This window comes from Antechinus flavipes, chromosome 4 (genome assembly GCF_016432865.1).
Source record: "Antechinus flavipes isolate AdamAnt ecotype Samford, QLD, Australia chromosome 4, AdamAnt_v2, whole genome shotgun sequence".
In the NCBI taxonomy this organism is placed as follows: Eukaryota; Metazoa; Chordata; class Mammalia; order Dasyuromorphia; family Dasyuridae; genus Antechinus; species Antechinus flavipes.
Genome location: NC_067401.1, coordinates 3,796,751 through 3,820,933, shown reverse-complemented (window position 1 = coordinate 3,820,933; position 24,183 = coordinate 3,796,751). Strand labels below are relative to the sequence as shown.

Genomic DNA, 24,183 nt, shown 5'->3' with positions numbered 1-24,183 from the left:
AGAAGAAGAACACCACACCCTGTCAGCTATTTTATTGTGCCAAATGTATATGTAAAGACAAGATCATCACCAGCATCACTTTTTCATTCTCATCTTTATGTTTGAAAAAGTTCAGATGCAAACAGTCCTAGGCCAAATTATAGCTCTATTTGTTTTACTCTTTAGTAAGTGGCAAACTATTTTACAGGTGAATGAGATAATTGATTTGTGTAAGTGAATGACAGTGTCATACTAATTATAAATAGGTGGCTCTCTTCTAGATTCCCTAAAGTTGTCTTGTGGACAGCTGCAGCAGCAGACAGGACGGCATGTCCCTATATGCTATTTATTTATTTTAACTAATAGATCAGCATCTTTTTAGGGTATTTCATTCCACAGAATTTGAATATTAAGACAATTTAATATCATTATTTCTCTTAATACCATTCTTTAAAATGTTCCATCAGTGTTCCATCCATGTGTTCGTGGATGATCGTTTTGTCAGTAATGATTCTCGGGGTCTAGAACCATACATTGTTTTACTTATTGGAGATATTTGGTAGCTTGTGGATGTAGTATAATGATTTGTCATCTGTTTATTAACAAAGAATAATGAGTTCCCGTTGTCTAATTTTGGTCCTAATGACAAGGGAGATTCTGAAGCTCAGCTGTTTGAAAGCTGTCTAGTAGAAGAGAATACATACTCTGGAATGGGATGAACCAGCATAAGAAGGACAATTCATCCATAGGTCTCAATAAGTTTGCTCTTCCAGCATGGTTGAAAACAGAACTAATTAATGCAAAGATTGCTATCATTTCCTGGTGTCGGCTAGTAGTGGTATATGGCTACAAAATATTCACACGGGGAAAAACGGGCCAAATCCCGGAACTCAAATGGATGCAACCAAGACCTGAAACTCGATAAAACACTCAGCTGCTCAAAGAATGCTCAGTTTGCATCATAAGGATCCAGTAGTCAGGAAACAGCAGAGGGATCCCACCCCTGCTAGCTTGGGAGAAGCACAAGGATTGTTTGCAAAATATCATGATCCAGAGCTGAAAGATCATTTGGCCAATCCCCCATTTTGCAGATGGATTTCGGGGTGAGCTGATCCAGAAGAGGAATTTTGTTTTCAGTTTCCTCGTCTATAAATAATAATTAATTATAATATAATTTGCAAAATGCTTTATGGATATACATCATTTACATATTTAATTAGATGTTGCAATAAGTTGTCTTGTAGTTCTTTCCCAGCCCCATGTAAAATCTGTGGATTCCTAGGAAAATAGCATCATTTCATTTCCCCCTATGTAAAAAGAAAGGGTTTGATAATCTTTATAGTCCCTTCTGGTTCTAGCTATGGGGTGCTATAAGCCTCTTCCAAAGCTCTTTTCACATTAAATTAAATTTTAATAAGGGGGAAAAATTCAAAAGGTAGCCACAACTGACCTGATGAAATCCCAGGTAGTCCTGAACAGTAGGTGAGACATAGAAGATATATCCATCGGCAGTGACTGCAATGAAAAAACCATGGAGAGCCTGGGTGGGGAATGGGGAAGGAAAAGAGACAGAGAGACAGAGAGAGAGATACACAAAGAGACACAACAGAGATACACACACACACAAACAAGGACAAAGAGAAAGAGACAGAGAGACAGAGACAGAAATAGAGTGACAGAGACAGAGATACAGAGAGACACAAAGACAGAAATAGAGACATAGAGAGAAAAAGAGAGAGAGAAGGAAAAGGGAAGGGAGAAGAAGAGAAGAGAGAGAAAAGAACATTAATCACAGCCACTGACCGTCATTATCAAAATCTATTCACCATCATTTTATCATCATTACCCAGAATCAATCCTGTGCCAGAGTCTGATTTCAGGGTCAGATAGAATTTCTGCTAGAGCCTTACTAAGTCAAGGAATCTCACAGGCTGTTTTGCTTAGATCAAATCAGATAATGGTAGCTTATGACAATTCAATCTGACAAGCATTTATTAAGCACCTCTGTGTGCCAGGCTTTTGTCTTTTAAAGTCGATTATCTTTATCAATATGTTGTTATTATTGCATTCTTTCTCCTAGCTCTTCTCATTCCATTTTGAATCAGTTCATATCAAACTCCCCAAGATTTTTGAAATCATGTCCATCATTTCTCATAACACGAGGGTATTCCATTGCATTCACACATCCTAACTTACTCATTCCTCAATTTATTTTTGAATTCTTTGACACCATAAAAAGGCTGTTACAAACATTTTTATGGATTCTTTCCCTCTCTTTGATTTCCTTGGGGCACAGAGAGTGGCAGTATAGCTGGGTCAAGGAATATGCACAATTCAGCTGGAAAAGATCTGGTTTTAGTGGACTCCAAACTGCATCTGTCTGCAGTATTCTGGAGCAGCCTAAAGTGTTGCTGTACCCCTTCAGGTGCATTAAGGGACATTGTGTCTTGGAATCATTTGGCCATCCTCTGCACATGTCTGCCACTGGGTTCAATTCTTCTCGGTGACACATTTTAAGAAGGACTAGAAGACATTCGAGGCATCCAAAGGAGAGTCAGCAGGACAACACAAATTATGCCCCATGGTGATCAGCTGAAGGAAGTAGAGATATTTAGCCTGGAGAAGAGAAAGCTCAGGAAGACATTGGCTGAAAGTATTAGGACTGAAAGAGACCTTGAAGACTTCTTCACTTTAAAGATGATACTTGTCTTCAAATACTGGAAGGGTCATCACATGAAGAGGCAGATTTGTTCCATTTGTTGCATCCCCAGTGGGCAGAAAGTCAAGCAAGGGGAAGAAGCCGTACAGAGCCTATTTAGGCTCTTTTAATAGGAAAACCTTCCCAACAAGGAGAGCTGTCCCAGAATGCAAGGCTTGCCAGGAGAGGTGGTTGGCCCCCTCTATGGACTACTTCCAGAATAATCACACATCAGAGAACCAGAGAGGAGACTTTCATTCAGATGGATGTTGGACTCGATGGCCTTTGAAGCCATCGTTCCTTCTGGGATCTCAGGATCCTTGGATACTGAAATAAGTCTCACCTTTGCCCCAATTCATTAAGGCCCTGAGATACCTACCTAGTGAGACATTAAAGATAAAGCATCTTATCGCGGCTTCTTGGGATTGCATATTAACTTGGTCAGACATTCAACACTACTCCGTGAGACTGTGTCACAAGGAGATATTTCACTGACTTCCTGATCATTTCTAGGGGATAAATTGGAGGTTCGTGCAGACCAGGGAATAAACAACTAGGCTACGGGTTCAGGATCCCAACAGAGGCAGAGTACTTGAGAAATCTTTGATCTTGGTTTTTCCGGGAGATTCAGAGAAAGGTGAATAGAATGGAGAGTTTTACGGGAGAATTCCAAGAGCGCTGCCACAGGCCCCCCATAAGAACTCCGTGGGTTTCTGTGGGCTATGCCCTGGCACCTACAGCAGGGACAGGGAGGGACTCAGCCACTGTAGGCAGACACGCAGCTCCTGGCTGAACCGAATCACAACTAGTTACCAGGTGTTCTAGCCACCTTGTCCAAGGTGTGGGCATTTAGTGGCACAAGGGAAAGTGCCCAGGGAGTTGGCACTACAGTGGTCAGGCCACAGAACTGATCCGGAGTCACACCGGCCACTACTTGCTCCTGGGGACTCTCCCTAGTGATGTGTGAGTGTGTGTGTGAGAGAGAGTGTATATGTGTTGTAAATATACATGTTTGAGTGTGTGTGTGAGTGTGAGCGTGAGCTGCCATCGATAAAATGGCTTTGAAACTGCTCTCACCCTGTTGCAGCCTAGTACGGGGAGGTGGGAAGGCCGTACCCAGTGCTGAGCTCTCCCCACGCTCCTCCAGCCGCCATGTTCCCGGGCTTTGCCCTTACTCCACCACTTCAAGTTACCGACCAACTAAGCCAAGGATTTGTTCAACACCTACTAGGGGCCAAGCATCGGTGACACAAAAGTGAAAATGAAACAGCCACATCCTCAAGGAGCGTATTGGGAGAAAAATAATGTGTGTATATACAGTCACATACATATATAAATCCTTTTACAGTAATATATCATGTTATATATTATTATAATATAACATTTATATAATTTATATATGTAATATTTAAAATGTAATTTGTTAATAATAAATAATATAATATCAACATATGTATGCACAGTTTAAGTATGAGGGAAACACATGTATACATATGCCTTCAAAGGCACATGCTCATTGCACGCCTTCTCCAGCACTGTTAACTAAAGAGAAGAATGGCTAAAACTCTCCCAACATGGAGGCAGCATCCTGGCCCTCCCAGAGCTTACAGTCTACCTCCAGAGAAAGGACTGACAGTGCAAGAACCAGAATATTAATTACTGCATTTGTGGTGACTCCATCCCAAGGTTAACCCAGTGGAAGGACTTGGACCACGCTCCCCCACCCCCCAGTCTACTGAGAGAGAGAGAGATGCATCTGTTCCCATCAGAACCAGCTGGCAGAGCAGCAGGAGGTCTCAGGAGGTCCTCCAAGCTGCTGAGGCAGGAAGCTGGGCTAGCATTCCCATGGCCCACTGCTCCCAACAGTGTGGAGGCCAGAAGCCTCCTGGACTCCCTCCATCTTAGATCCATCCGTTCCCAAGTCCTGCCCATTTTAACTTCCCAATATATCCCATCTCTCTCCTTCCATTTACTTCCACTGCCCTTTCTCCCCCTCTTTCAGACCCTCAGCCCCTCTCTCCTGGACAATTCTAACAGCCTCCTACTTGGTCTCTGCTTCCTGTGTCTCTCTACTGCTTCCCCCAACAGCCATCAACATCACTCTCCTAATAGCTGTGGTCCCTCCCCTGCTCCCTAGTTACTATCTCATGGTCCCTAGTAAAGCACAAACTGGGCAGCATGGGATCAAACTCCTCAAATTTGGATCTCCTCTACTTCCCCCCATCCCACCTTAAATTCCATAATCCCAGGTCCCACGTCAGGGATGATCCATGCCAACAGTTCGAAGAGCCCAAACTCATCATGACGTCTCCCACCTCCCCACGTTCGCATGGGCCAGGTCCTCATTTCCAGCCATCCAAAGCCTTCTCGGCTTTTCTGCCTTCCCTCAGAGCCATCCCTCTCTGGAGTCTTCCCTGATTTCCCAGCAGACACGTTCTCTGCCTCTGGACATTTTCCGGGCTTCCTTTCCCTGAATCTCTCTCCTCTGACTTACCTGAGCCTGGGAGCCATTTATCTGTGTCCAGGCCTTGCTCTGCCCCAGCAGGGTGTTGGCTCTTCCAGGGGAAAGATTGATTTTCGGCCTTGTCTTTGTACCCCCGGGCTTAGCCCGGAGCCTGACACCGAGAGGCAGGGAATGTGTGTGTTGAACTGAATTGAATCTGTTCAAAAATCCTTTACCGAAGTATCCTCCTGAGACCGACTGCTGAGCAGATCGTTTGGGGAGTTTTTAAGCCATCACACCCAGGCCAAAGACTTCCAGAGAGTGAGCAGATTGGCAGCCTCAATTCGGCTTCTGGACACCCAAAGCACCCAGGGCCAACTTGGGTCCCTCCAGGGACTATGACCAACAAAGTCCTTTCCTCCACAGGCTGCTAAATAAAAGGAGGGAACCATGGGATGCCCCAAGCCATTGGCTGGGCCAGACCCTGAGCCAGAGCCTCTTGCGGCTGTTTCTAGCCCTGCCTGGTTCTATTTAGTTGCTCCCAGCTTTTCCATGTACTTTGTGTCCCTGAGGACGGAAGGAGGGAGCAGGAGAGCATGACAATCTATGTGCTCTCCCAACTCTATTTCAGATTTACCATTCCTGCTGTCTATTGTGTCTATTATATCCCTTCATGTTTTTCTGTAACCTCTTCCCCTAATTAAATCTACCTTTTATCAAAGAGAATGGCCAATGCGACTCTGTCACGTGTCTATTTTGAACCAGGTATTGCCATCGCATCATATCACTGACCATAGCTGATGTTGGAGAAAAGTCTGCGGGAACCAGGATCCACGCAGTTGGGCAATAACAGTAGGGGGGGAAATCAGTAGGATGAAAATGGTTGTGGTGACTTCAGTGGCCAATTAAAAAAATTGGATCTGATCTTTCTTTTTTCATCTGTAAAAAGAACTGGGTGGACCAGGGGACCACTAAGATTCCGTCCAGCTCAAATAATCCACCATTTCCTACTGCAAATCAAGCTGGTCTCATTTTCAAAGCGATGGCAGCTAACTGGCCAATCCAGTTGGGGAAGGGCCATTCGCATGTGTAAGAGACAGACCGGTTAACAGAAATGCTAAGTTAAGAGCAGTTTTTAAATGAAAAAGTGTCCCTCAGAGGCAGCCGATGATTTAGGGGGACCATCTCTGGCAACGGAGCTGATGAGTTAAGAAACCAATTTGTAGGAGGAGAGACAACTGCCAAGCCCTCGAAAGAGAGAGCTTGTTGAAGCGGGGCAGGCGGCAGAGATTCAAAACTGTCCAGATGGAATAAATGGGGGGCAGCGAGCTGGCCTCGGGGTGGAGATAACTGAAACCCCCAAGCCCCAAGGCAACAAGAAGAGAGCAGCTTTAGGTGACGATGTCAGTCAAAGCCTAATGGGATCCAGGTGGCTTCATTAGTGCCACCGGGGAATCAGAGGCACCAGAAGGCCCTCACTCCTAAGCTGGTGGTGGCCACACAGCAGCTGGGAGGCAGAAGGGGAGCAGGCCTTCAAAGAGGGAGGCTAAACATAAGCCTCTGAGATGTAGCGGGAGTCAAGGCGGGCTCTCCAGTCCTGAGCCTGCCATCACTGGGTGAACTACAGAAGTCATCTTCAAAGTGCAGTTGACAAATGACATTAGGACATTCAATTCCCATGCTCCCACTGCTCCAAGCTTATTTATTGTCCCTACATCTGACTGATGATAAAAACAGGTTCTTGATGTTTCCAGGAATCGAGCTCGAGTCTAGAGTCTCTTCTCTCTCCTTTTATAAAACTGAGCCATTTGCCTTTCAGCAAGTCTGCTGGGCCTCTTCTAGTCCCCACATATTTTCCAAGAATCCTAACCATGATTTTACACAGACAGCCCTGAGTCCCAGAAACATCAAGTGACTTATACACCATCACACACAGGCAGATGAAGAAGCCTGAGCCCCATCTTCTGAATCCAAGTCTGGAACTCTTTCCAAATGACCTCCTTGCCCCTCTTAAGGGATAGGAGAAGCATCTTGCCCAAGGTTGCCCAGACCCGTGGCACTTTGGGACCGCAATCATTGTTGGGATGGCTTTTCTGGGTCTCAATTAGGCTTCATAATATTTCTGTGAGAGAGGAGGCATGGGTATTGTTAAATCCATTTTATAGATGAATAAACTGAGACTCAGAGATCAAGGACACCTCTCACAGTTGTGCAACTTAGAAACTTCAGAGGCAAGATTGGAATCCAGATCTTCATGACTCTGCCCAGCACTCTCAGCCAGAGAGGAGCTACGAAGGGGTTTTTAAGAGGGGAGCAAGTGTCCACGGGAAACCACTACTCCCAGCATTTGCAAAATAACACTGGTAAGCTCTAAAGTGATTGTAGTTTTCTTTATTTTTTAATCCAGATTGCTGGAGTGAAAGAAATTAGAACTAAGGCTGAAAGCTGTGAGGAAGGTTAATTATAGTTTATCCTAAAGTATTTTCTAATGTTAAAGCAGTCTACTGAGAGAGAGGAGTTGATGTTTGGGATGGGCTGCCATGTAAAATGGTGAGCTCTCTCATCACTTAAAGTCTGCAAGTAGAAGCTGCAATACTCTGGCCTCTAAAATCCTTTCCAGCTCTGAAGGTTTGTACTCTATAAATCATCGAGTCACAGAAGCTTTGATTTCATGAAATAAGGACCTGATTACAATTCACTTAACTAAAAGGGTCATGAACAATATAAGTCTTTCACAAGACTGACACATACTACCACAGACTTGCAGATCCCAATCCCATCTCCATTGGGATGGATTACAAGCCAAGTTTTCCCCACATCTTGAATATTCCCTCCGCGGTTAATTTCCCCGCTGCTAAATATTTGTTCGCTTCACATCCCACCAAAGAGTCCTTGTTGATGTCTCCTGATCTTGGCATCCCATCCCCTGCCTCCATGGCTTTACAGAGGCGGCCTTCCACGGCTGGGTCACAACTCCTTTTCTTCATGACTCATGCAAGTTAGGCTTTCCAAGAGAAGTCTTCCCTAAACCTCCCTAATGTCTATGCTGTCTCTCTGATCAAATTACTTAATATTTACTTCTCTGCTAGTTAATGTGCTGGAATCTCTTTGAGCGTAAGAAGCATTTCCTATCAGCTTTCTCATTGCCAGCACCTGAGCATGGTACCCTATTCACAATGGATGTTGGTACATGGGAGTATTAAACTTAAGAACCAACAAGACTTGGGTTTCAATAATGCCGTAATATGACTTAACTTCATGACTTTGGGCAAATTATTTTATTTTGGAGCGCTCCAGTTTCCTCTTCTATAAACAGAAGTAATAATAGCATCTACCTCTTAGAGTTGTTGGAAGGATAACATAAAATAACATATAGAAATTAATTTATAGATTTTAAGCATTATAGAAATATCAGCTGTTGTTGTTTCATTGTTAGCCAACATTGTCAAGAAAATATTCGTGTCTTGTATTCCAGATCCAGGTCTCTTGGCTTGATCCCAAAACACTCATTTTTGAAGCCAATCACAATTCTAAAGTATCAAAGAAAAAAAAAGGATGTGGACTTTACATATGAAATAAGATTCTACTAATCTCAAGACAGAGAACTTTCTGGTGAACTATCTGCTGACACAAATGTGCCCCATGAGTCAGATCCCGATGGAGCCTCCTCTTCACAATTCCTGTCTAGGAAAAAGATACAGGTATCATCCACCTACCTGAAGAAGCAAGTCTCCTTCGGAAAAGGCTTCCTGGGTGAAATGAGGGGGTATCATGGCATTTCCTCTGGAATTTGCAGATTGTTCATCTGGCCCACCTGTACTGAGGTTCTTCAAAATGGCTGAGAAAGCAAAAGAGATTTTGTTATAATGTAGCTGAGGGAATGTATAAACTCCAGCTGATCTTTCCAGTTTTCTTGGACATGATGATATCCAACTAATCCGTACTCCAATCTGCTCACTGGACTTGGCATCCCATATCCCAATCCCAGTGTGTTTGTCTGAGCTTTTCCCCATGTTTAGAATTTTCTCTTCATCCTATTTCTACCCAATAAAAAAGCCTCTCTTCTTTCAAAACTCATATTCAGATGCTCTCCCATTATAAAATTACTAACCATTTCCCTCACCCCTTACACATCCCCAGAGCTGAAAGTGATGTCTTTGTTTTGACGACCCTGATTATCTGGAGCTATCCTTTGTCCTTATCATACTTTAACTTATATCTGTGTTCCGGTCATCCAGTTGAACAAATATTTAAGCCAAGGACTGGGTGGGATACTGGAAATACAAAGGTTTTTTGTTTTGTTTTGTTTTGTTTTGTAAATAAAACATCTCACCTCAAGGAGCTTACACATTAGAGGAATTCCCAACAAATTTTTCTTGTCCTAATTTTGTACCTACTTAGATATTCTGGTTCCCAATACAGATTGGCAAACTGCTTTGTTTGTTTTGTTTAATTGTTTTAATTTTGTTGTTCAAGTACTAAGAACAGTGGCTGGGAAGAATTAGGTGCTTAAAAAAGCTTACTGACTAAATGATTGGTTCTATCAAATTTATAACCTCTGAGGATAAGTGTTTGAGAATAAGTCCAGAAAAATCTCTTATTTATGTACCCAGTGCCTAGCCCAGAGACCAGCCATTTAAAAAATGGCTCCTGTCTTTCATATCTGATCCTGTGTTTGGTAGAGAATCATACATGTAAAAACTGGCACAGGACTGGCAATGGCATAGGATAACGGTGGGCAGAATTGGGGGAATTTCTTCCATTCTAAGATTATAATTAAGCATATTTTTGCTGTGTTTTTATATATCATTCCCAATATGATCCTAGTTTATATATTATAATGATAAGGTTTTCAAGAATCCAAAGCCCAGTTGAAAAATCCAAAAGTTATTTATTATTTCCTGAACAAACTTCCTCCACAGCACCTATCTTCCATATGGCTTTATGCCTTCTATAGCTGTAGCTGCTGGGACCAAAATTTCAAATACATATACTTATGCTAAATTGAAACCTGAATCCTAGAGAAACAACAACAATAACAAGACTAGCTGGGACAGTCTTTGGATTCTCCCCAAGTGATCAGATTTGAGTCCCATCTCAGGATGTGGCTGTGAGACTCTGCCATAGAGCAAGGTCGGCCATTTTGGTAGAGTGGATGGTGATGGCTGAGAAAGGGCATCCAAGGAGCAGAAGAGTGATGCTCTTGCTGCCTACAAAATAAGTGGTGCTGGGACAGCACCTAGCCCCAAAATAAGTCTCAGAAAGCCATGACCAAATCCCAAAGGAAAAGAACAATGTTTTAGACCAAAAGTAGATTCAAAGAATTAGCCTGCTTCCCTAATATTTGTAAGGATCAGTAGAGGATTGAGCAACATCTCTTCTCTCTGACAAGGGAAGCAAAGCATGAATTCTAAGTTGTTCTTCAACACTATGGGATGCTGATGGTCAACTCTATTGACTTGCGCTGTCCAATTCCACCCAAGAAGGTGTTTAGGAACCCATCCATAACACTCAGTGTTGTGTCATTCTCTGTTCTTAAGTTTTTGTACATATAGCCACTCTTTCGTGATGACTAAGAACTGGAAATCAAAGGAATGCTCATCAATAGGAGAAAGCCAGGGTATATGATTGTGATGGAATATTGTTATGGTATAAGAAATGACAAGCAGGATGGTTTCAGAAAAATAAAAACCTAGAAAGACTTGCATGAACTGAAGTGAGCAGAACCAGGAGAATTTTATACACAAATTAATATTGTACGGTGGAGAACTATGAATGACTTACTTATTCTCAACATTACAATGATCTCAGACAATCCCAAAGGACTAATGATGGAGCACATTATCTGCCTCCAGAGAAAAAACTGATATTGACTGAAAACAGACTGAAGCATGCGATTTTTCACTTTCTTTCTCTCAGTATTTGGAAGATAGGCCCCTCCTAATGTGGCCCAAGATCCCATTAGCTTCTTTGAATGCCATTTTGCAATACTTTAATATGCTTTTTATAGTTGAGGCAAATGAGAGACCCATATAAAATAATGGCTTGCCCCCGTCTCATGGGTTTATTGTTGTCTTTAAGTTGTTTTCATTTTAGTCACGTCCAATTCTTTGTGACCCCATGTGGGATTTTCCTAGCAAAGATACTTTTCCATTTCTATCTTCAGCTCTTTTTACAGATGAGGAAACAGAGGGGAAAATGGGTTAAGGGATTTGTCCAGAGTCTCACAGCTAGTGCGTATCTCAGGCCAGATTTGAACTCAGTTTTTCCTGACTCCAGACCTGTTGTTCTATCCACTGGGCTACTCCACTGCCCTATATTCTTATTTTTTGTGTTGCTTGTCCTTCATTTTCATTTTTAAAGAGAACCCTTGATATCACATCTTGACTCATGTATGGATTAGATGAAGTGGGGTAGAGTTGTCCAGCCTTACTCTCTCTCCCTGACTCATCAAAGTCCAGTGGCAGGACAGAGGCAGGATGATGGATGATGGCCCAGGATGTAGTGGATGAATGAAAAGTGCTTAATAAATGCTTGTTAATTGACTGCCTCTCAATTCTCTTCCATTCCATTGTATCTACTCAGCCTGTTTTGCAAGGGCCAGCTCAACAATAAATGATCATGCCCCTACACTTCTATAGAGCTTATTATTTGTCCCCATAGCCACAGTTACTAAATACCCAGAAAAGGTTTTCAGCAGTTGCGGGAATTATGAAATAGTTCTCATAGAAGAAAACAAAGGGAACTGAAAAGCTAAGGGAAGAGGAATGAACACATGGAGCTTGGAAGCATGGTTTTGATGTCTGGAAAAGAGGGTCCGAAGAATGGCCAGGGCCGTTCTGCAAAAAGGAGGACTTAGGAGGAACTTAGATGTGGGGAGACCTCAGAGTGACATTCAGGTAGAGAAAGCCATCGAGGTGCTTGGATGTTCCAGGATGAGGAAGACGCAGGTACAGGAGGAGAGAGCAAGGGGGTCATGGTCTGAAACTTGTCTGACCATTCAGGTGCCAGATCAAGCGATTTCTACATTCTCTATATCTCTCCCCTTTCGTTCTCCCACACAATTATATGGTTAGTTCAAGTCCTCATCACCTCTCACCTAGATTACTGCAGTCTGCAAACAGTTCTCCCTGGCTCAGCTCTCCCCACCCCAATCCATTCTGTAGCTGCTGACAAAGTAGCTTCCCTTAAATGCAGATTTGATCACATGACTCCCTTACTCCACCAGCTCCAGCTGTGTCCTATTGCCTCCAGGAGAAAATAGAAACTCCCCTTTCTAGCTTTAAAAGCCTTTCATGAACCGGTCCCAACCTTGCTTTCCACTGTAAACACAGAGCTTCATCCAAATTGATTTGGATCGATGTGAGGAAGAGTACCCTAAGAAACCAAGCTAGGACCACATAGGAACGTGTGGGGCCCCCTCACTAGAAATCTAGAAGAAGACGCTGATGATGACCTTTGGCAGTATGCCTTGCTTCAGGTATGAGGTTAAACTGGCTGGCCCTAAATCCCTTTCTAATTCTATAAATTAGGGAGTGTGTCAATATTGCTGACCATTACTGAAAATCCACCCAACCCCAAAAACACCAAGAGTTGGCTGCACTTGGAACAACAACAACAACAAAAATATTGGGGGGGAGATTTTATACATATATATATATATATATATATATTCATGTGTGTATAGACATGTAACATACATATGTGTACATGTGTGTATATATGTACTATATATTTATATTATCTATAAATATATACATATACATATATATGTATGAGTGTGTCCAAATATTTATCCCACAGAGGATTGTGTATTTTTCTGTTAAATTTTCCATTTGCTATACCATCCACTGCAGATCCATGCAAATAAATCTGTTGGGTGGGGGAGGAGGAAACCGAACCCATGTGGTCTTCATGATTTCACGTTTCTAAATGTTATCTTTCTGCACAAATAAGCCCGTACATGCCCAATGTGTGTTTAGCTGCATAAACATGTAATGAAGTTTCTGGTGCTGGTAAAGAAAGATTTCTATTTTTACTTTTGCAGAGAATGATTTCCTTGTTCAGGAAAATCCCCCGGATCGACTTGAACATTCAACCACTATCAGAGTAGGAAAACAACTGGGAGGCCATCTGCTCCAAAATCCTTCTACGTGCAGTAGGATCCCCCCATGTTTATACCATTCTCAGCCAGTGAGCATCCAGGCCTTTCTTGAAGTGATGGGTTAAACCCCATTGCTCCCAAGGTAACCTATTTCATTACTGAGCAGCTCTCATGGTTAATTGTATGTTCCTTAATTGATGAAGGAGGTTGGGGGGGGGTACTTTTAATAAAATCCTAGGGTAAAGAAAGACCTAGTAGAAAAATTATTGAACCAGAAGTGAAGGCACAGTTTTGTACCCTTTATTATATAGCTATGTAAAGTATCAAATGATATTTACATTATGTATCCAGCAGGTTTGTTCAATATTAGAATCAATTGTGTAAACTGTTCCTCTCTCTGCTGCTATCCCCATCTTTTATCTGCTGGGAAAGTTGTATTCTTAGGCCTTCCGTTGTAAATCAAATTTGTTAAGCACATGCTATTTGCCAGGCACTGTGATCATTGCTGGTGAAATCAAAAGAGAGAGGGGGAGAGAAACAGAGAGACAGAGAGAGAGAGAGAGAGAGAGAGAGAGAGAGAGAGAGAGAGAGAGAGAGAGAGAGAGAGAGAGAGAGAGAGAGAGAGAGAGAGAGAGAGAGAGAGAATCCTTCCTCTCCAGGAACTCACCTTCTAATAGAAGAAGATCAAAGGTAAAGAGGAGCTGGGAAAGTGGTGGAGAGGGGGAAGGAAAGGAGAGGGTCCATGTGTATGAGCAAAATGACTGTGTGGAGTGAGAGCCCACCTATGAAAAACTGGGCAGAAGAGAGCTGAGGAGGAAAGGAAAATCCTCAAGGTGATGGTGTCCCCAGACTCACCAGTCAGTGAATAAGTAGACCTCAATACAATTAGCTTTTGGTGAGCATTGGACTAATTTTTTTCTGCCTCTTCATTTGGTTAAATTTACTGATTGCTTATTAATGGTATTGGTCTTTAAAAATAACTCAACTTTTGTTGTATTTTACCAATTCAATTGTTCTGTGATTCTTGATGCCTTTATTTAAAATTTGATTCCTTTGTGTCTATGATTAATTATTAATTTATTCATTTTCTAATGCCTTTTGTTACAAATGTTAACTGGTTTTCTATTTTCCTCTCTTGTGAAAATGCCCATTAGGACCACAACTATGCCTTGGAATTTTGACCGAGCATTGGTTACACTCCAAAAATATAGGTATGTTGCAACGATATTGTCATTATCTCTAAGTGATCTGCTCTTGTTTTTATTTTTTCTTGAACTCATGAATTATTCAACTCATCACTTTGTGTTTCCACCCTGGATTGCATCCTTTGATCATGTTTTTTGTTGTTATTGTTGCTGTTCAATCATTTCAGTCATGTCCAATTCTTCAGATCCCATTTGGGATTTTCTTAGCAAAGGGTATCTCCTTCTCCAGCTCATTTTATGGATGAAGAAACTGAGGCAAACAGGGTTATGTGACTTGTCCAGGTCCCAGAGCTCCTAAATCTCTGAATCTTCCTGATTCAGCACTCTAATCATTGTGCCACGTAGCTGCCCTTTGATCGTGTCTCCAACATTGTTTTTTTTTTTTTTTTATTGCATTTTAATGTATCAAAGAACAAACAAAAACTATTTCTAAATCTAGTGGTTCATATTTCCTCTAAATGTATCTGCATATTCTCTGTAGTCTAGAACATAGTTTATTATCATGAAATCTTGAATGTTCCTAGGGTTTTCAAGTGGAAAGCACTACATAATCTTTTGTTCATTCGGTTCTCTCTGAGCACCTAGCACAGTGCTACCGGGTATTCAGGAGGCATCTACTACATGTTTGTTGCTTGGAAATGCCTAATAAGCCCTCCTAATACTCTTCAGACTGAGACATTTGGTGTTTTCTTGTTGTTTATAATTCACATCATACTCTCTTACTGAGTTATTGATATCCGCCATCACTACGTATTTCCCATCTAAATCTTTTGGCAACTTAGTTATTTTCCTGTATGTATTTAGTTTCCATTTCGTTGTGTACAAATAAGTTTCATGCTGATATGTTGCACTTATCAATGGTGTCTTTGTACATAATATAATATCTTTAGGAAAAAAATCTTTGTCAATGTTTCTAAATGGAGTGCAGTTTTGCTAATATTATGGCATGGATCTGGATCTTCAGGAAATTATAGAAATGAGGTCCATTTTAGGCCAGCCTGCCCCTGAAACGTAGACATACCTGGACACATTGTCTGAAGACAATATATGGCTGGGTTGGTGTTTTAGTCTACTCAATAATCCATTTACTAGGATACCTCAATTAACTTAGATTCAAGGTCATGATTATTTAATCATATCAATTGTTCAATTTGATTTATTCGTTAGTGTTTTTTTTTTGTTAAATTAATTTTACCATGATAGAAAATAGTACAATCCATGGACTCAGAATATCACATTTAGCTTGAGGCAGCAAGTTTGGGAATGGATATTAGAAAACTGGAATGAATTCAGGGGGCAGCACGTGGACCGAATGAGCTATTCCTCTTCACATGGCACCTGTCCTGATGAACAGCTCCTGCCATTGGTGGGAATGACAAGGTCCAGGTCGCTTGCCCCTTTCTTCCCTATGGCATCCCATGTCTGGAGGGAGGGGGCAGTCAATGTATAAAATGGGTTATTGAGTGTTTTACCTTGTTTGTATATGTTTGTTTTTGTCTCTACAATTTCTGTTCTAAATCAAATATGCTTAATCATTTTATACACGGAGTAAGATGAATATATTTAGAGGTTTTCCCAGAGCATGGAGAAAATGGAGCAAAGGAAAAAAAAAGCCCTTTTGGTGATTACGCTCTTTCTAGTCTGTGCAAAATAAAAAATCTTTCAGAGAAGGGATGGGGGAAGCTTGGGTCCCGTTGGTGCTCTACGCCCCGTAGGGAAGGGACATGTCTCTGACAAGCATCATTTGACACTCAGTCATCTGCCATCTCAGGGTCATCTACAGTAACTCAAGACTAATCAAAGGAGTCCCCTGTGTTTCTCAGAAAGGTACCAGAGAACATTCCACCCTCTAGAGGAAGTGTTTAGTTGAAGACCTACACCACGTCATATCATCTCATCCAATTAATGGAAACTCCCATTGGCTCCTTCTACCGAGACAAATGTGGGCCCCTGCTCACTACTCGCTATTAACAGTAAATCCAATTCAGCAAGCTATCTCATATAACTTTTTAAAGAAAAGATCAAAACTATACTATTGTGGTTTGAGGAAAATAAAAACCTACATCATTATAGTTGTGCTTACAAAATAAATAGCAATAAAAAATCTCATATTTAGGATTGTGCATCCAATGTTGTCTAGCTTTCATAAATTGACGGTCGACAAATCCCTATGCTATAAATATAAACATTAAAATATCCTGGAGAAATCAACACATAAACTGTACTAGAATCAGGACATTATCACAGGGATGAGCTGGGATCTAAATTATTGGCATAAAAGCGATCAACGGAAACTTCCAACTAGCATTTGAAAGCACATCACCCAATGTTCTAAATCTGCATCTACTACAGAATGAAAAGCTTTCAAGAAGCAGAGACTTCCCAGAAGAACACAGAACCCCGGGGAAGTGATGAAATACACATTGCCTTCATCATCCTGTTGGCTGCTTTAGTTAAACTGAAGTTGTTTTCAGTAAACCTGTAGAGGAAACGCTTACATCCTAATGTTTTTATCTAATGGTAAAAAGCAGTATTTTATCCAGCTCTGAAACAGTCCACAGAGTATTAAATATAAAGAAAAATATCAGGACAGTGATTTGTCCTTTTATTATTTAGGATTTCATTGAAAAGCATGAGAATATGGAAAACCAACAACCAAATGAGAAAATAAAGATGAGAAAAATAAAGTTGCTACAATAATAATTCCAATGTGACTTAAGTGTAGTGTTCTAAGTTCTCCAAAGCCCTTTCCACTGATTTTCTCATTTGAGTTGTAGCCCAAGCCTTTCAAGCAGATGAAGATATGAAGGTTCAAGGACTTCCAACCAAGATCAGTAAATGGTAGAGCAATAGCTTAATCTAGGTTTTTATGTGAAGTCCAAAGGCCTTTGAGTGATGTGCCACAAATAAGGCTAAGAAAAAACACATCTGCACAAAAGTCGATATTCCACTATTCTTGATAGACACGAATCCATGAATTGAAGCTGTGACATGAATCAGTTCTTCAGAATAATGAACGGTTATTTACAGCTTATCGGAAAGATTTTCCTGACTCATTGTGGTCCCTTCCCCCAGCCCCAATACACACATACAGAGAACAGGAAAATCTATTTTTTTCACTATAATCAGTTCAACAGAGCCTTTGAGGTCCTAAATGTCCATTTCACATTTCTTCTCGTGGTGAGCAGAACGAACAAGCAGGCCATTGTTCTTAAACATGTCTTTCCTTCCAGGCAAGCCAAGGCACGTTACACATCTTAGCTTTTGCTTCAAGTCTCAAGTTCCTCTGAACCTTCAGGTAAACAACACAGATTCAATACCATTGAACTTGATCATATTAAGGAAACTGAACAGTCCTTAAAGAAACAAACAAAGATCCAAACATTCCAGTCTTTGGTTTGGGATGGAATGGGGAAGGGAACAATATCTATTCCTACTGGCAAAAGAATACTTCACAAGAAAAAGAAAGAAAAAATTACACTTGATAAAATACTTAACAGCAATTCATACAAGATGTTCTTATTTTTTCCTAACATTCAGAGACATATGAAAGGAGAGAAGAAAGAAGAAAAAAAGAAAAGAAAGAAGGAGGGAGGGAGGGAAGAGGAAGGAAGAGAAGGAGGGAAGAGGGGGAAAAGAGAAGAAAGAAGGAAGGAAAAGAGAGAGAGGGATGAAGGGATGGAGGAAAGAAAAGAAGGAGATATAAAAGGAAGGAAAGAGAGAGGGAGGAAGAAGCTAATCAAGTACTTAGGTTGTGATCATATTTATTTCCCTCAACCCCCAAATGTCCCAGTCAAGGAGTCAATTGATTTCCCCTAATAATCCCTACCCACAAAGGCTCTTTCCAACTCAAATCATTTATAGTGACAAAAGCTTATGCAAGGAAATGGATGGCATTCAGCCAGGGAAGCTAGACACCCCAGAATTTCTTTCAAAAACTCTTGTTATAACCAAGCTGGATTGCAGTAGGTTTCAAAAAGGGACAGGCAATGATTGTCCAGTTAAAGAAATCATGTACCATGAACTAAAAAGCTGTAACTTCAGAAGTGTAGCAAGGGGCCAGATCCCATGTAAATGAGCCTTCGCTAAGCAAGGATGCAGCCATGCACCCAGGGAGAGATGGTGGGATGGGGAGGGATGCAAAGCAAAGAAGCTCTTGGTAACTGGAAAGATTTTTTTTTTCCTGAGGCAATTGGGGTTAAGTGACTTGCCCAGGATCACGCAGCTTGAACTTGTGTTGAAGGCTTTGCATGTCTTCAAGTCTTATTCATACTGTAGCTTGACGTGTCTGGCAAACCAAGGTAGTAATTAAGGATTGGTTCATAATGTTGCTATTACGTTAATAAAGCAGGGACTTGTAATGTTGGAAAGCTGAATGTGTGCTGAGGTGTGCCGCGTGTTCTTCTGGTCCATCGAGAGAGGAAGGATGACATGGGGGGGAAATGCCAGTCTTGGGTTCTGATCCTGACAATGGCATTTACTTAGGCGAGCACCGCAGCCCCGTGTCCCCGTCTGTGAAACGAAGGCAAGGACGTCTACGCTGAATAAGCCGCACGGGGTTTGAGACTCCGTAAATGCTCGGCACTTAAGTGTGCCCTAGGATGACTGCCCCCCCCCCATGTCCCTCGGGTCCGAGTCTCCCAATTTCACGGCCCCTTCTCTCTCTCCCAAGCCTCAGGCAGTGGGGCTGAAGAAAAGGGCCTTCCATGGCAGGCAAAGCATCGGGGAGGCCGTGACGAGCCTACCGAGCGATGGAAAACACTGCAGAAAGGAATAGAGAAATGTAAGCCGAGAAAACGCATTACCGAAGATAAAACAGGGCCAGAACTTCACCGGGGGCTGCCCGGAGCAGGAGATGAAAGGACGAGATCACAATCCAGCTATTCTTTGGGAGACATTCTCTCCAGGGATGGGCTGGGATCTAAAACCGACGATCAGTAGAGTCGCCCTAAGTCTCGATCACGCAGGAACGCAGGCTGAGTCACTCGTCCCATCGTACCCTTCTATTCGGCCGATGACCGCTGTCCTGGAGCCAGTGGGTGGGGCCCAAGCCAAGTGTTTGTTACAGAATAGGAATAAGGAGCACATTTCCTGCTGCACAAACTACGACCATTCATTCATTCACTGAATCGTCGTTGTCTTTCTGTCCCAACCAGCAACTCCCCTGCCAGGTCAGAGCCTGGCACCCCTGGGTTTACTTACTACCTGAGGAGCAAGTTGATGACAGCCAGAAAGGGCCTCAGACACTTTCTAGTCCAATTTCCTCATTTTGCAGAGAAGGAAACTGAGGCCCAAAGAGGGGAGGTGTCTTGCCCTAGAGGGTAAATGTCAGGACCAGAACTTGAACCTTGGTTCTCTCAGTATTTTGCGATGGACAGGGCTCTGGGCCAGAAGGCAGGAGATCTGGTTTGGGGTCAGCTCCTCTACTAATGACAGGACCTACAGCACACCTCTCACCGCGCCTATTTCCTCCTCTGCAAGCTCTTAGTCTATGATCTGGAATACAAACTTCCGAGTCTCAGATTCCACCTCTGTAAAATGGGTTTGCGAGGCCAGACGGATTTAAGTTGCCGTTCTGGTGTTCTATGAGCCTGTGACCTCTGTGGACCTCAGCTCCTTTATTTGTACAGTAGGAGGGTAAATGACCTCAGACTCCTTTCCATCCTGATGTTCCAACACCAGAAGATTCCTTTTGAAAACTAAGCAGCCGAATGCTTCTGCTTCCCCCTTCCCTCCAGCCCCCAATGATGCCCATCCCTCTCTCTGCCATCTCCTTGGTCCCCCAGAATCAAAGTCTTGAGGTTATCCCTGATTCTTCCCTCCCCCAATCACGTGTCTGCCCCCACAGAATCCCACTGCATATGTCTGCCCCCTTGCATATTTTTGGTTTTAGCTAAACTGGTCCAGAAGCTATTCTCCAAATCCCACGTTCCCCCTCTTCGTGGTCACCCGGGCTTCCGACCTCTGGACCACCCTCTCTCCCTTTCTGGAGTTTCCCATCCTTCAAGGCTCAGCTGAGAGACTTCCTCCATGATGCTTTCCTTGCCTTGGTTTCCCTCCTCCAACAACAGACAGTTATAGAGCTTGTTAAATAGCTTGACCACTGAACTAAACTGGAGCCAATTAATTATTCTCTTAAGGAGGAGCCTGAGTCAAAGGACCTGGACTTCATTCCTGCCACGAAGCTCTCTGAGTGATCACTGACAGCTCGTGTGGGGTTCTCCGTCTGCAAGACGGGAAGGTCGGACAGACGGACGCGGCCCTGTGACCTCGGGGCAGACGACGCTGGTCTGCGCTCAGTCTCTTCTTAAGGGCAAAACCTGCGTCTGTCAAACCGGGGACTTGGGACCGTTCGGAGAAACCCTCTGGGATGCCCAAGGAGCGCTGCCCAGTGCCCCGTCCGCCCCCGCGGCCTCACGCCGTCCCCCACGTGGACATGGCTGCTCTGAGCCGATCTCTTCAGGGGTGCGACGGGTGAGAACACAGCAAGGTAAATAATTAATGATGTGTAAAAGCAGCCCACTGTTGGCCAGCACCTGCCGGGATCCCCCGGGCCCAGAGCCTGCCCAGAGGGGCGCTGAGTGGTAGCAGCAGGTGGTGTCAGAGAGCCAGATGGCACCTGTCCCCTGCTAGTCCCCCCCACATACACACTCACTCATACACACTCACAGACTCACTCACACACATGCATACTCACACACTCACACACTCACACACATACACACAAACACTCACACACACACACTCACACACTCACACACATACACACAAACACTCACACACACACACACACTCACACACTCACACACACACACACACTCACACACACACACACACACACTCCTGCAGAGCCCAAGGAGTAAGGCTGACAAAGTCCGACCCCTGGCACACATGAGGTATGGACTAGTTAGTGAGGGCAGAAAAATGCAGCCAAATCTCCTGGCAAAGCCTCACGTCCAGGGAGTATGAGAAAGTGCGGCTCCTGGCCGTGTCGCAGAGACCATACGGTCACAAAACGCCTCGCGAGATTTCTTGCAGAGCCTCCTTCCGATGACCCGGAGTCAGTGTTCACACGCTCGTTTTCACACGCACCGAGACCTGCCAATTGCCCACCAGCCAGCTGGGGGGAGAGCCAGGGTCAGACCCTCTGCAATTGGCTTTTCCTGCTACCAATGGCTTGAGCTCGCCATCAATTTGAGGCAGAGGAAGCAGTGACTGGGACATGACAGTAGCAATGGGGTGGGGCTGGCAGGGCCCTGGGTTCCACTAAGTGACCCGTGAGGTGGGATGGGTAAGAAGCCCCTTGCAGACTTCCGGGCCCCTGGGAGGGGCGTATGAGCGCTCCCTCCCCTCCCCTTCATCGCAGTCTCACCCTCATCCACGGCAAGAAGCTGCCCCCTGCCAGGGAGCAGAATGAGCCCAGGAGCGGGCCGCGTTCTGATTGGCCCAAGGGGGCAGAGGGGAGCAGATGGGGGGGCGGGGGTTGGATTTAACGGCAGGAATAACTTCAGTCAATAAGTGTTGATTGTGAAGGTTCAGCAAGCGTCAGGTCCTGTGAGCGCTATCAGAGAGACACAAATACAGATCTAATACACTCTACTGGGTATCCTGGATCTAATCTATTATGCTAGCTATGCTAGATCTAATATACTACATTAGCATATGCTATAATATACAATAAAAATACTAGAAATTATCCCAAACAGCCTCTGAGTCATTAGGATTATCTAAAAGGTTTTAGAGATGAGGCTGCCTAAGACGAGGCTGCCCCAAGGAAGTGAGCTCTCCATCTTTGGCGATCTGCAAGCAAAGCTCAGATGACCTTTTTTTCAGGATGTTCCAGAGACGCTCCTTTGGGATCCCTGGGAATCTGGAAAGCTTTTAGAGAAGGGGACCCGGGAGACAGACCAGAGCCTCTGCATCCCTTCCTTCGGTTGGTCCGACAGTGCTCCACGCCCAGGAGAAAACCTCAGTGGGCTCGTGCATGAATTGGGCAAGAGAAGCAGGCCGGGCCCACTCCTCCATCCCCACCGTGGCCTGGGCCAGGCCCTTCCCAGACGCCCGGGCTCTCCCTGACGGCAGCTGGCCTGGCGCCCGGGATCAAATGAGTCCAGCTTGGGGACCATCTGAGCAGCGAGTCTTGGGCAAGGAGACATCAAAGGGCCGAGCACTGGAGCCGGCCCAAGAGCAAGCCCAGGCTGGCACGCCAACAGGGAAGAGGGATCGGCTGAGAGAAAGAGACTCGACTGCTTAGTAACTGGGAGAGAAACAAACAAGCGGCAGTGCCCAAAACCACCCTGGGAGGCTGTGACAGACCCTGGGGGTCTTCGCTGGGGAGCATGAGGGGGAGGGGGCCTTTACCCCCTTCCCGTGGCTGCTCAGCTCTATGCTGGAGGGGCAGCAGGCCCCAGGCCGGGCCAGAGGAAGGACCAGGGCTGCACAGAGGTAGCCCCACTGCCAGGCCCGAAGCCGGGCAGGGCAGGGGACAGAGAGCTGGGGCAAAGTCTAGTTTTTGAACTCTTTGTGTGACTCTGTTTCTTCCTCTATTAAATGGGAGAGTTGGACTCGATTTCTACTATCCTTTCTGGCTCTGAAGCCAGTGATGCTCCCCCATGGCCAGAGAGAATGAGGGGATCTTGACTAAGAGCCCTGGGAGTGACAGAGCAAACATCCAGTCCTGGCAGAGCCATGACCAGGACCGGGCCGTGCTGCCGACTTTCCCTCAGAGGCTCCCCGGGACCTTCTGAACCCCCCATTCTTGCTCCATGACAAAGACCGACTTGTCTCTGGTGCAGAGAAGGCCAGAAAGCACAGACGGGCGCCCCTCCTCAAGAGCAAATAGCGACCCCAAGATCCCCCAAATGGCTCTTGTGGAGGTCAGGTGATGCTGTATGGAAAGTGCCGTTACTAGTCATGGCGAAGCTAGTGCTCCCACATCATCTTAAGGTTGGCGGAGGGTTCAAATCTCATCAAGTTTTATCCTCCCAATGATGCGAGGAGAGGGTGCTGGTAGTGAGGATTAAAGTGAGGAAACTGAGGCAGACGGAGATTAAGTAAAGGTCAGTGGCCAGATTTGAACTCAGGCGTTTCTGCCTGCGGGTTCCCTGCTCTCTCCCTCCCACCACTCGGCAGCCTTCTGCTTGCCAGCCTCAGGAACTGAACAGAACCTCGGCGTGCAGCAGAAATGTCCGCCTTGGCGGCATCTAGTCAACCTGTCCCTGAACAGGCCCTCCCCTGCCTCGGTGGCCCGGGGGCCCTGGTTTAAGGCCTCCGGCCAGGAGGGACACGCCCTGGGGTCGGCTTCCCACCAGAAAGGGCTGAAGGAGCGCAAGGAGTTGTGCTGTTGCTTTGATGGGTGCTGCTGAGGAGCATGGAGACATTTGTCCCGTTGGCAGAACCTTCCAGCCCTGGCTCCACTTTGGAAAGCAGAGACGGCAGCTGGCAGCCCAGGCCGCTCCCTTTGTGGGCGCTTGCCAGCGGAGCCTCCATTCTGAGGGAGAGAGCTGCCCTCCGGGGCGAGCTCATGCCATCTCCTCTGCCCCCAAGCCTACCTGGCACTCGCACGGATGTTTACAAGCCGCTCCCGTGCCAGGCTAGGAATGGCGTGCGCTCCCATGTACTAACCCAGGTCGCGTCTCCGGCTAGCCCCCTTTCCAGCCGGGCAGAGCCTTGCCAGAGCTTGGGCCCTGCCCGAAACATTTAACTCTCTGGTACGACCGAGAGGCATTGGCCAATCAAGAAGCTGGGGAGGTTT

The 24,183-nt window shown here is 44.6% G+C and overlaps 1 protein-coding gene across 1 annotated transcript in view; it reads right to left on the bottom strand.

Annotated features, from left to right (window-relative positions):
* Nucleotides 1-24,183, bottom strand: part of LOC127562779 (aryl hydrocarbon receptor-like) — a 71,331-nt gene that overhangs the window by 22,589 nt on the left and 24,559 nt on the right. The window contains exons 3-4 of the mRNA XM_051998754.1: nucleotides 8,837-8,958; nucleotides 1,430-1,519 (exon numbers count right to left, since the gene is read on the bottom strand). Of these exons, the coding sequence (XP_051854714.1) occupies nucleotides 1,430-1,519; nucleotides 8,837-8,958 (212 nt within the window). The remainder of the gene's footprint in view (nucleotides 1-1,429; nucleotides 1,520-8,836; nucleotides 8,959-24,183) is intronic.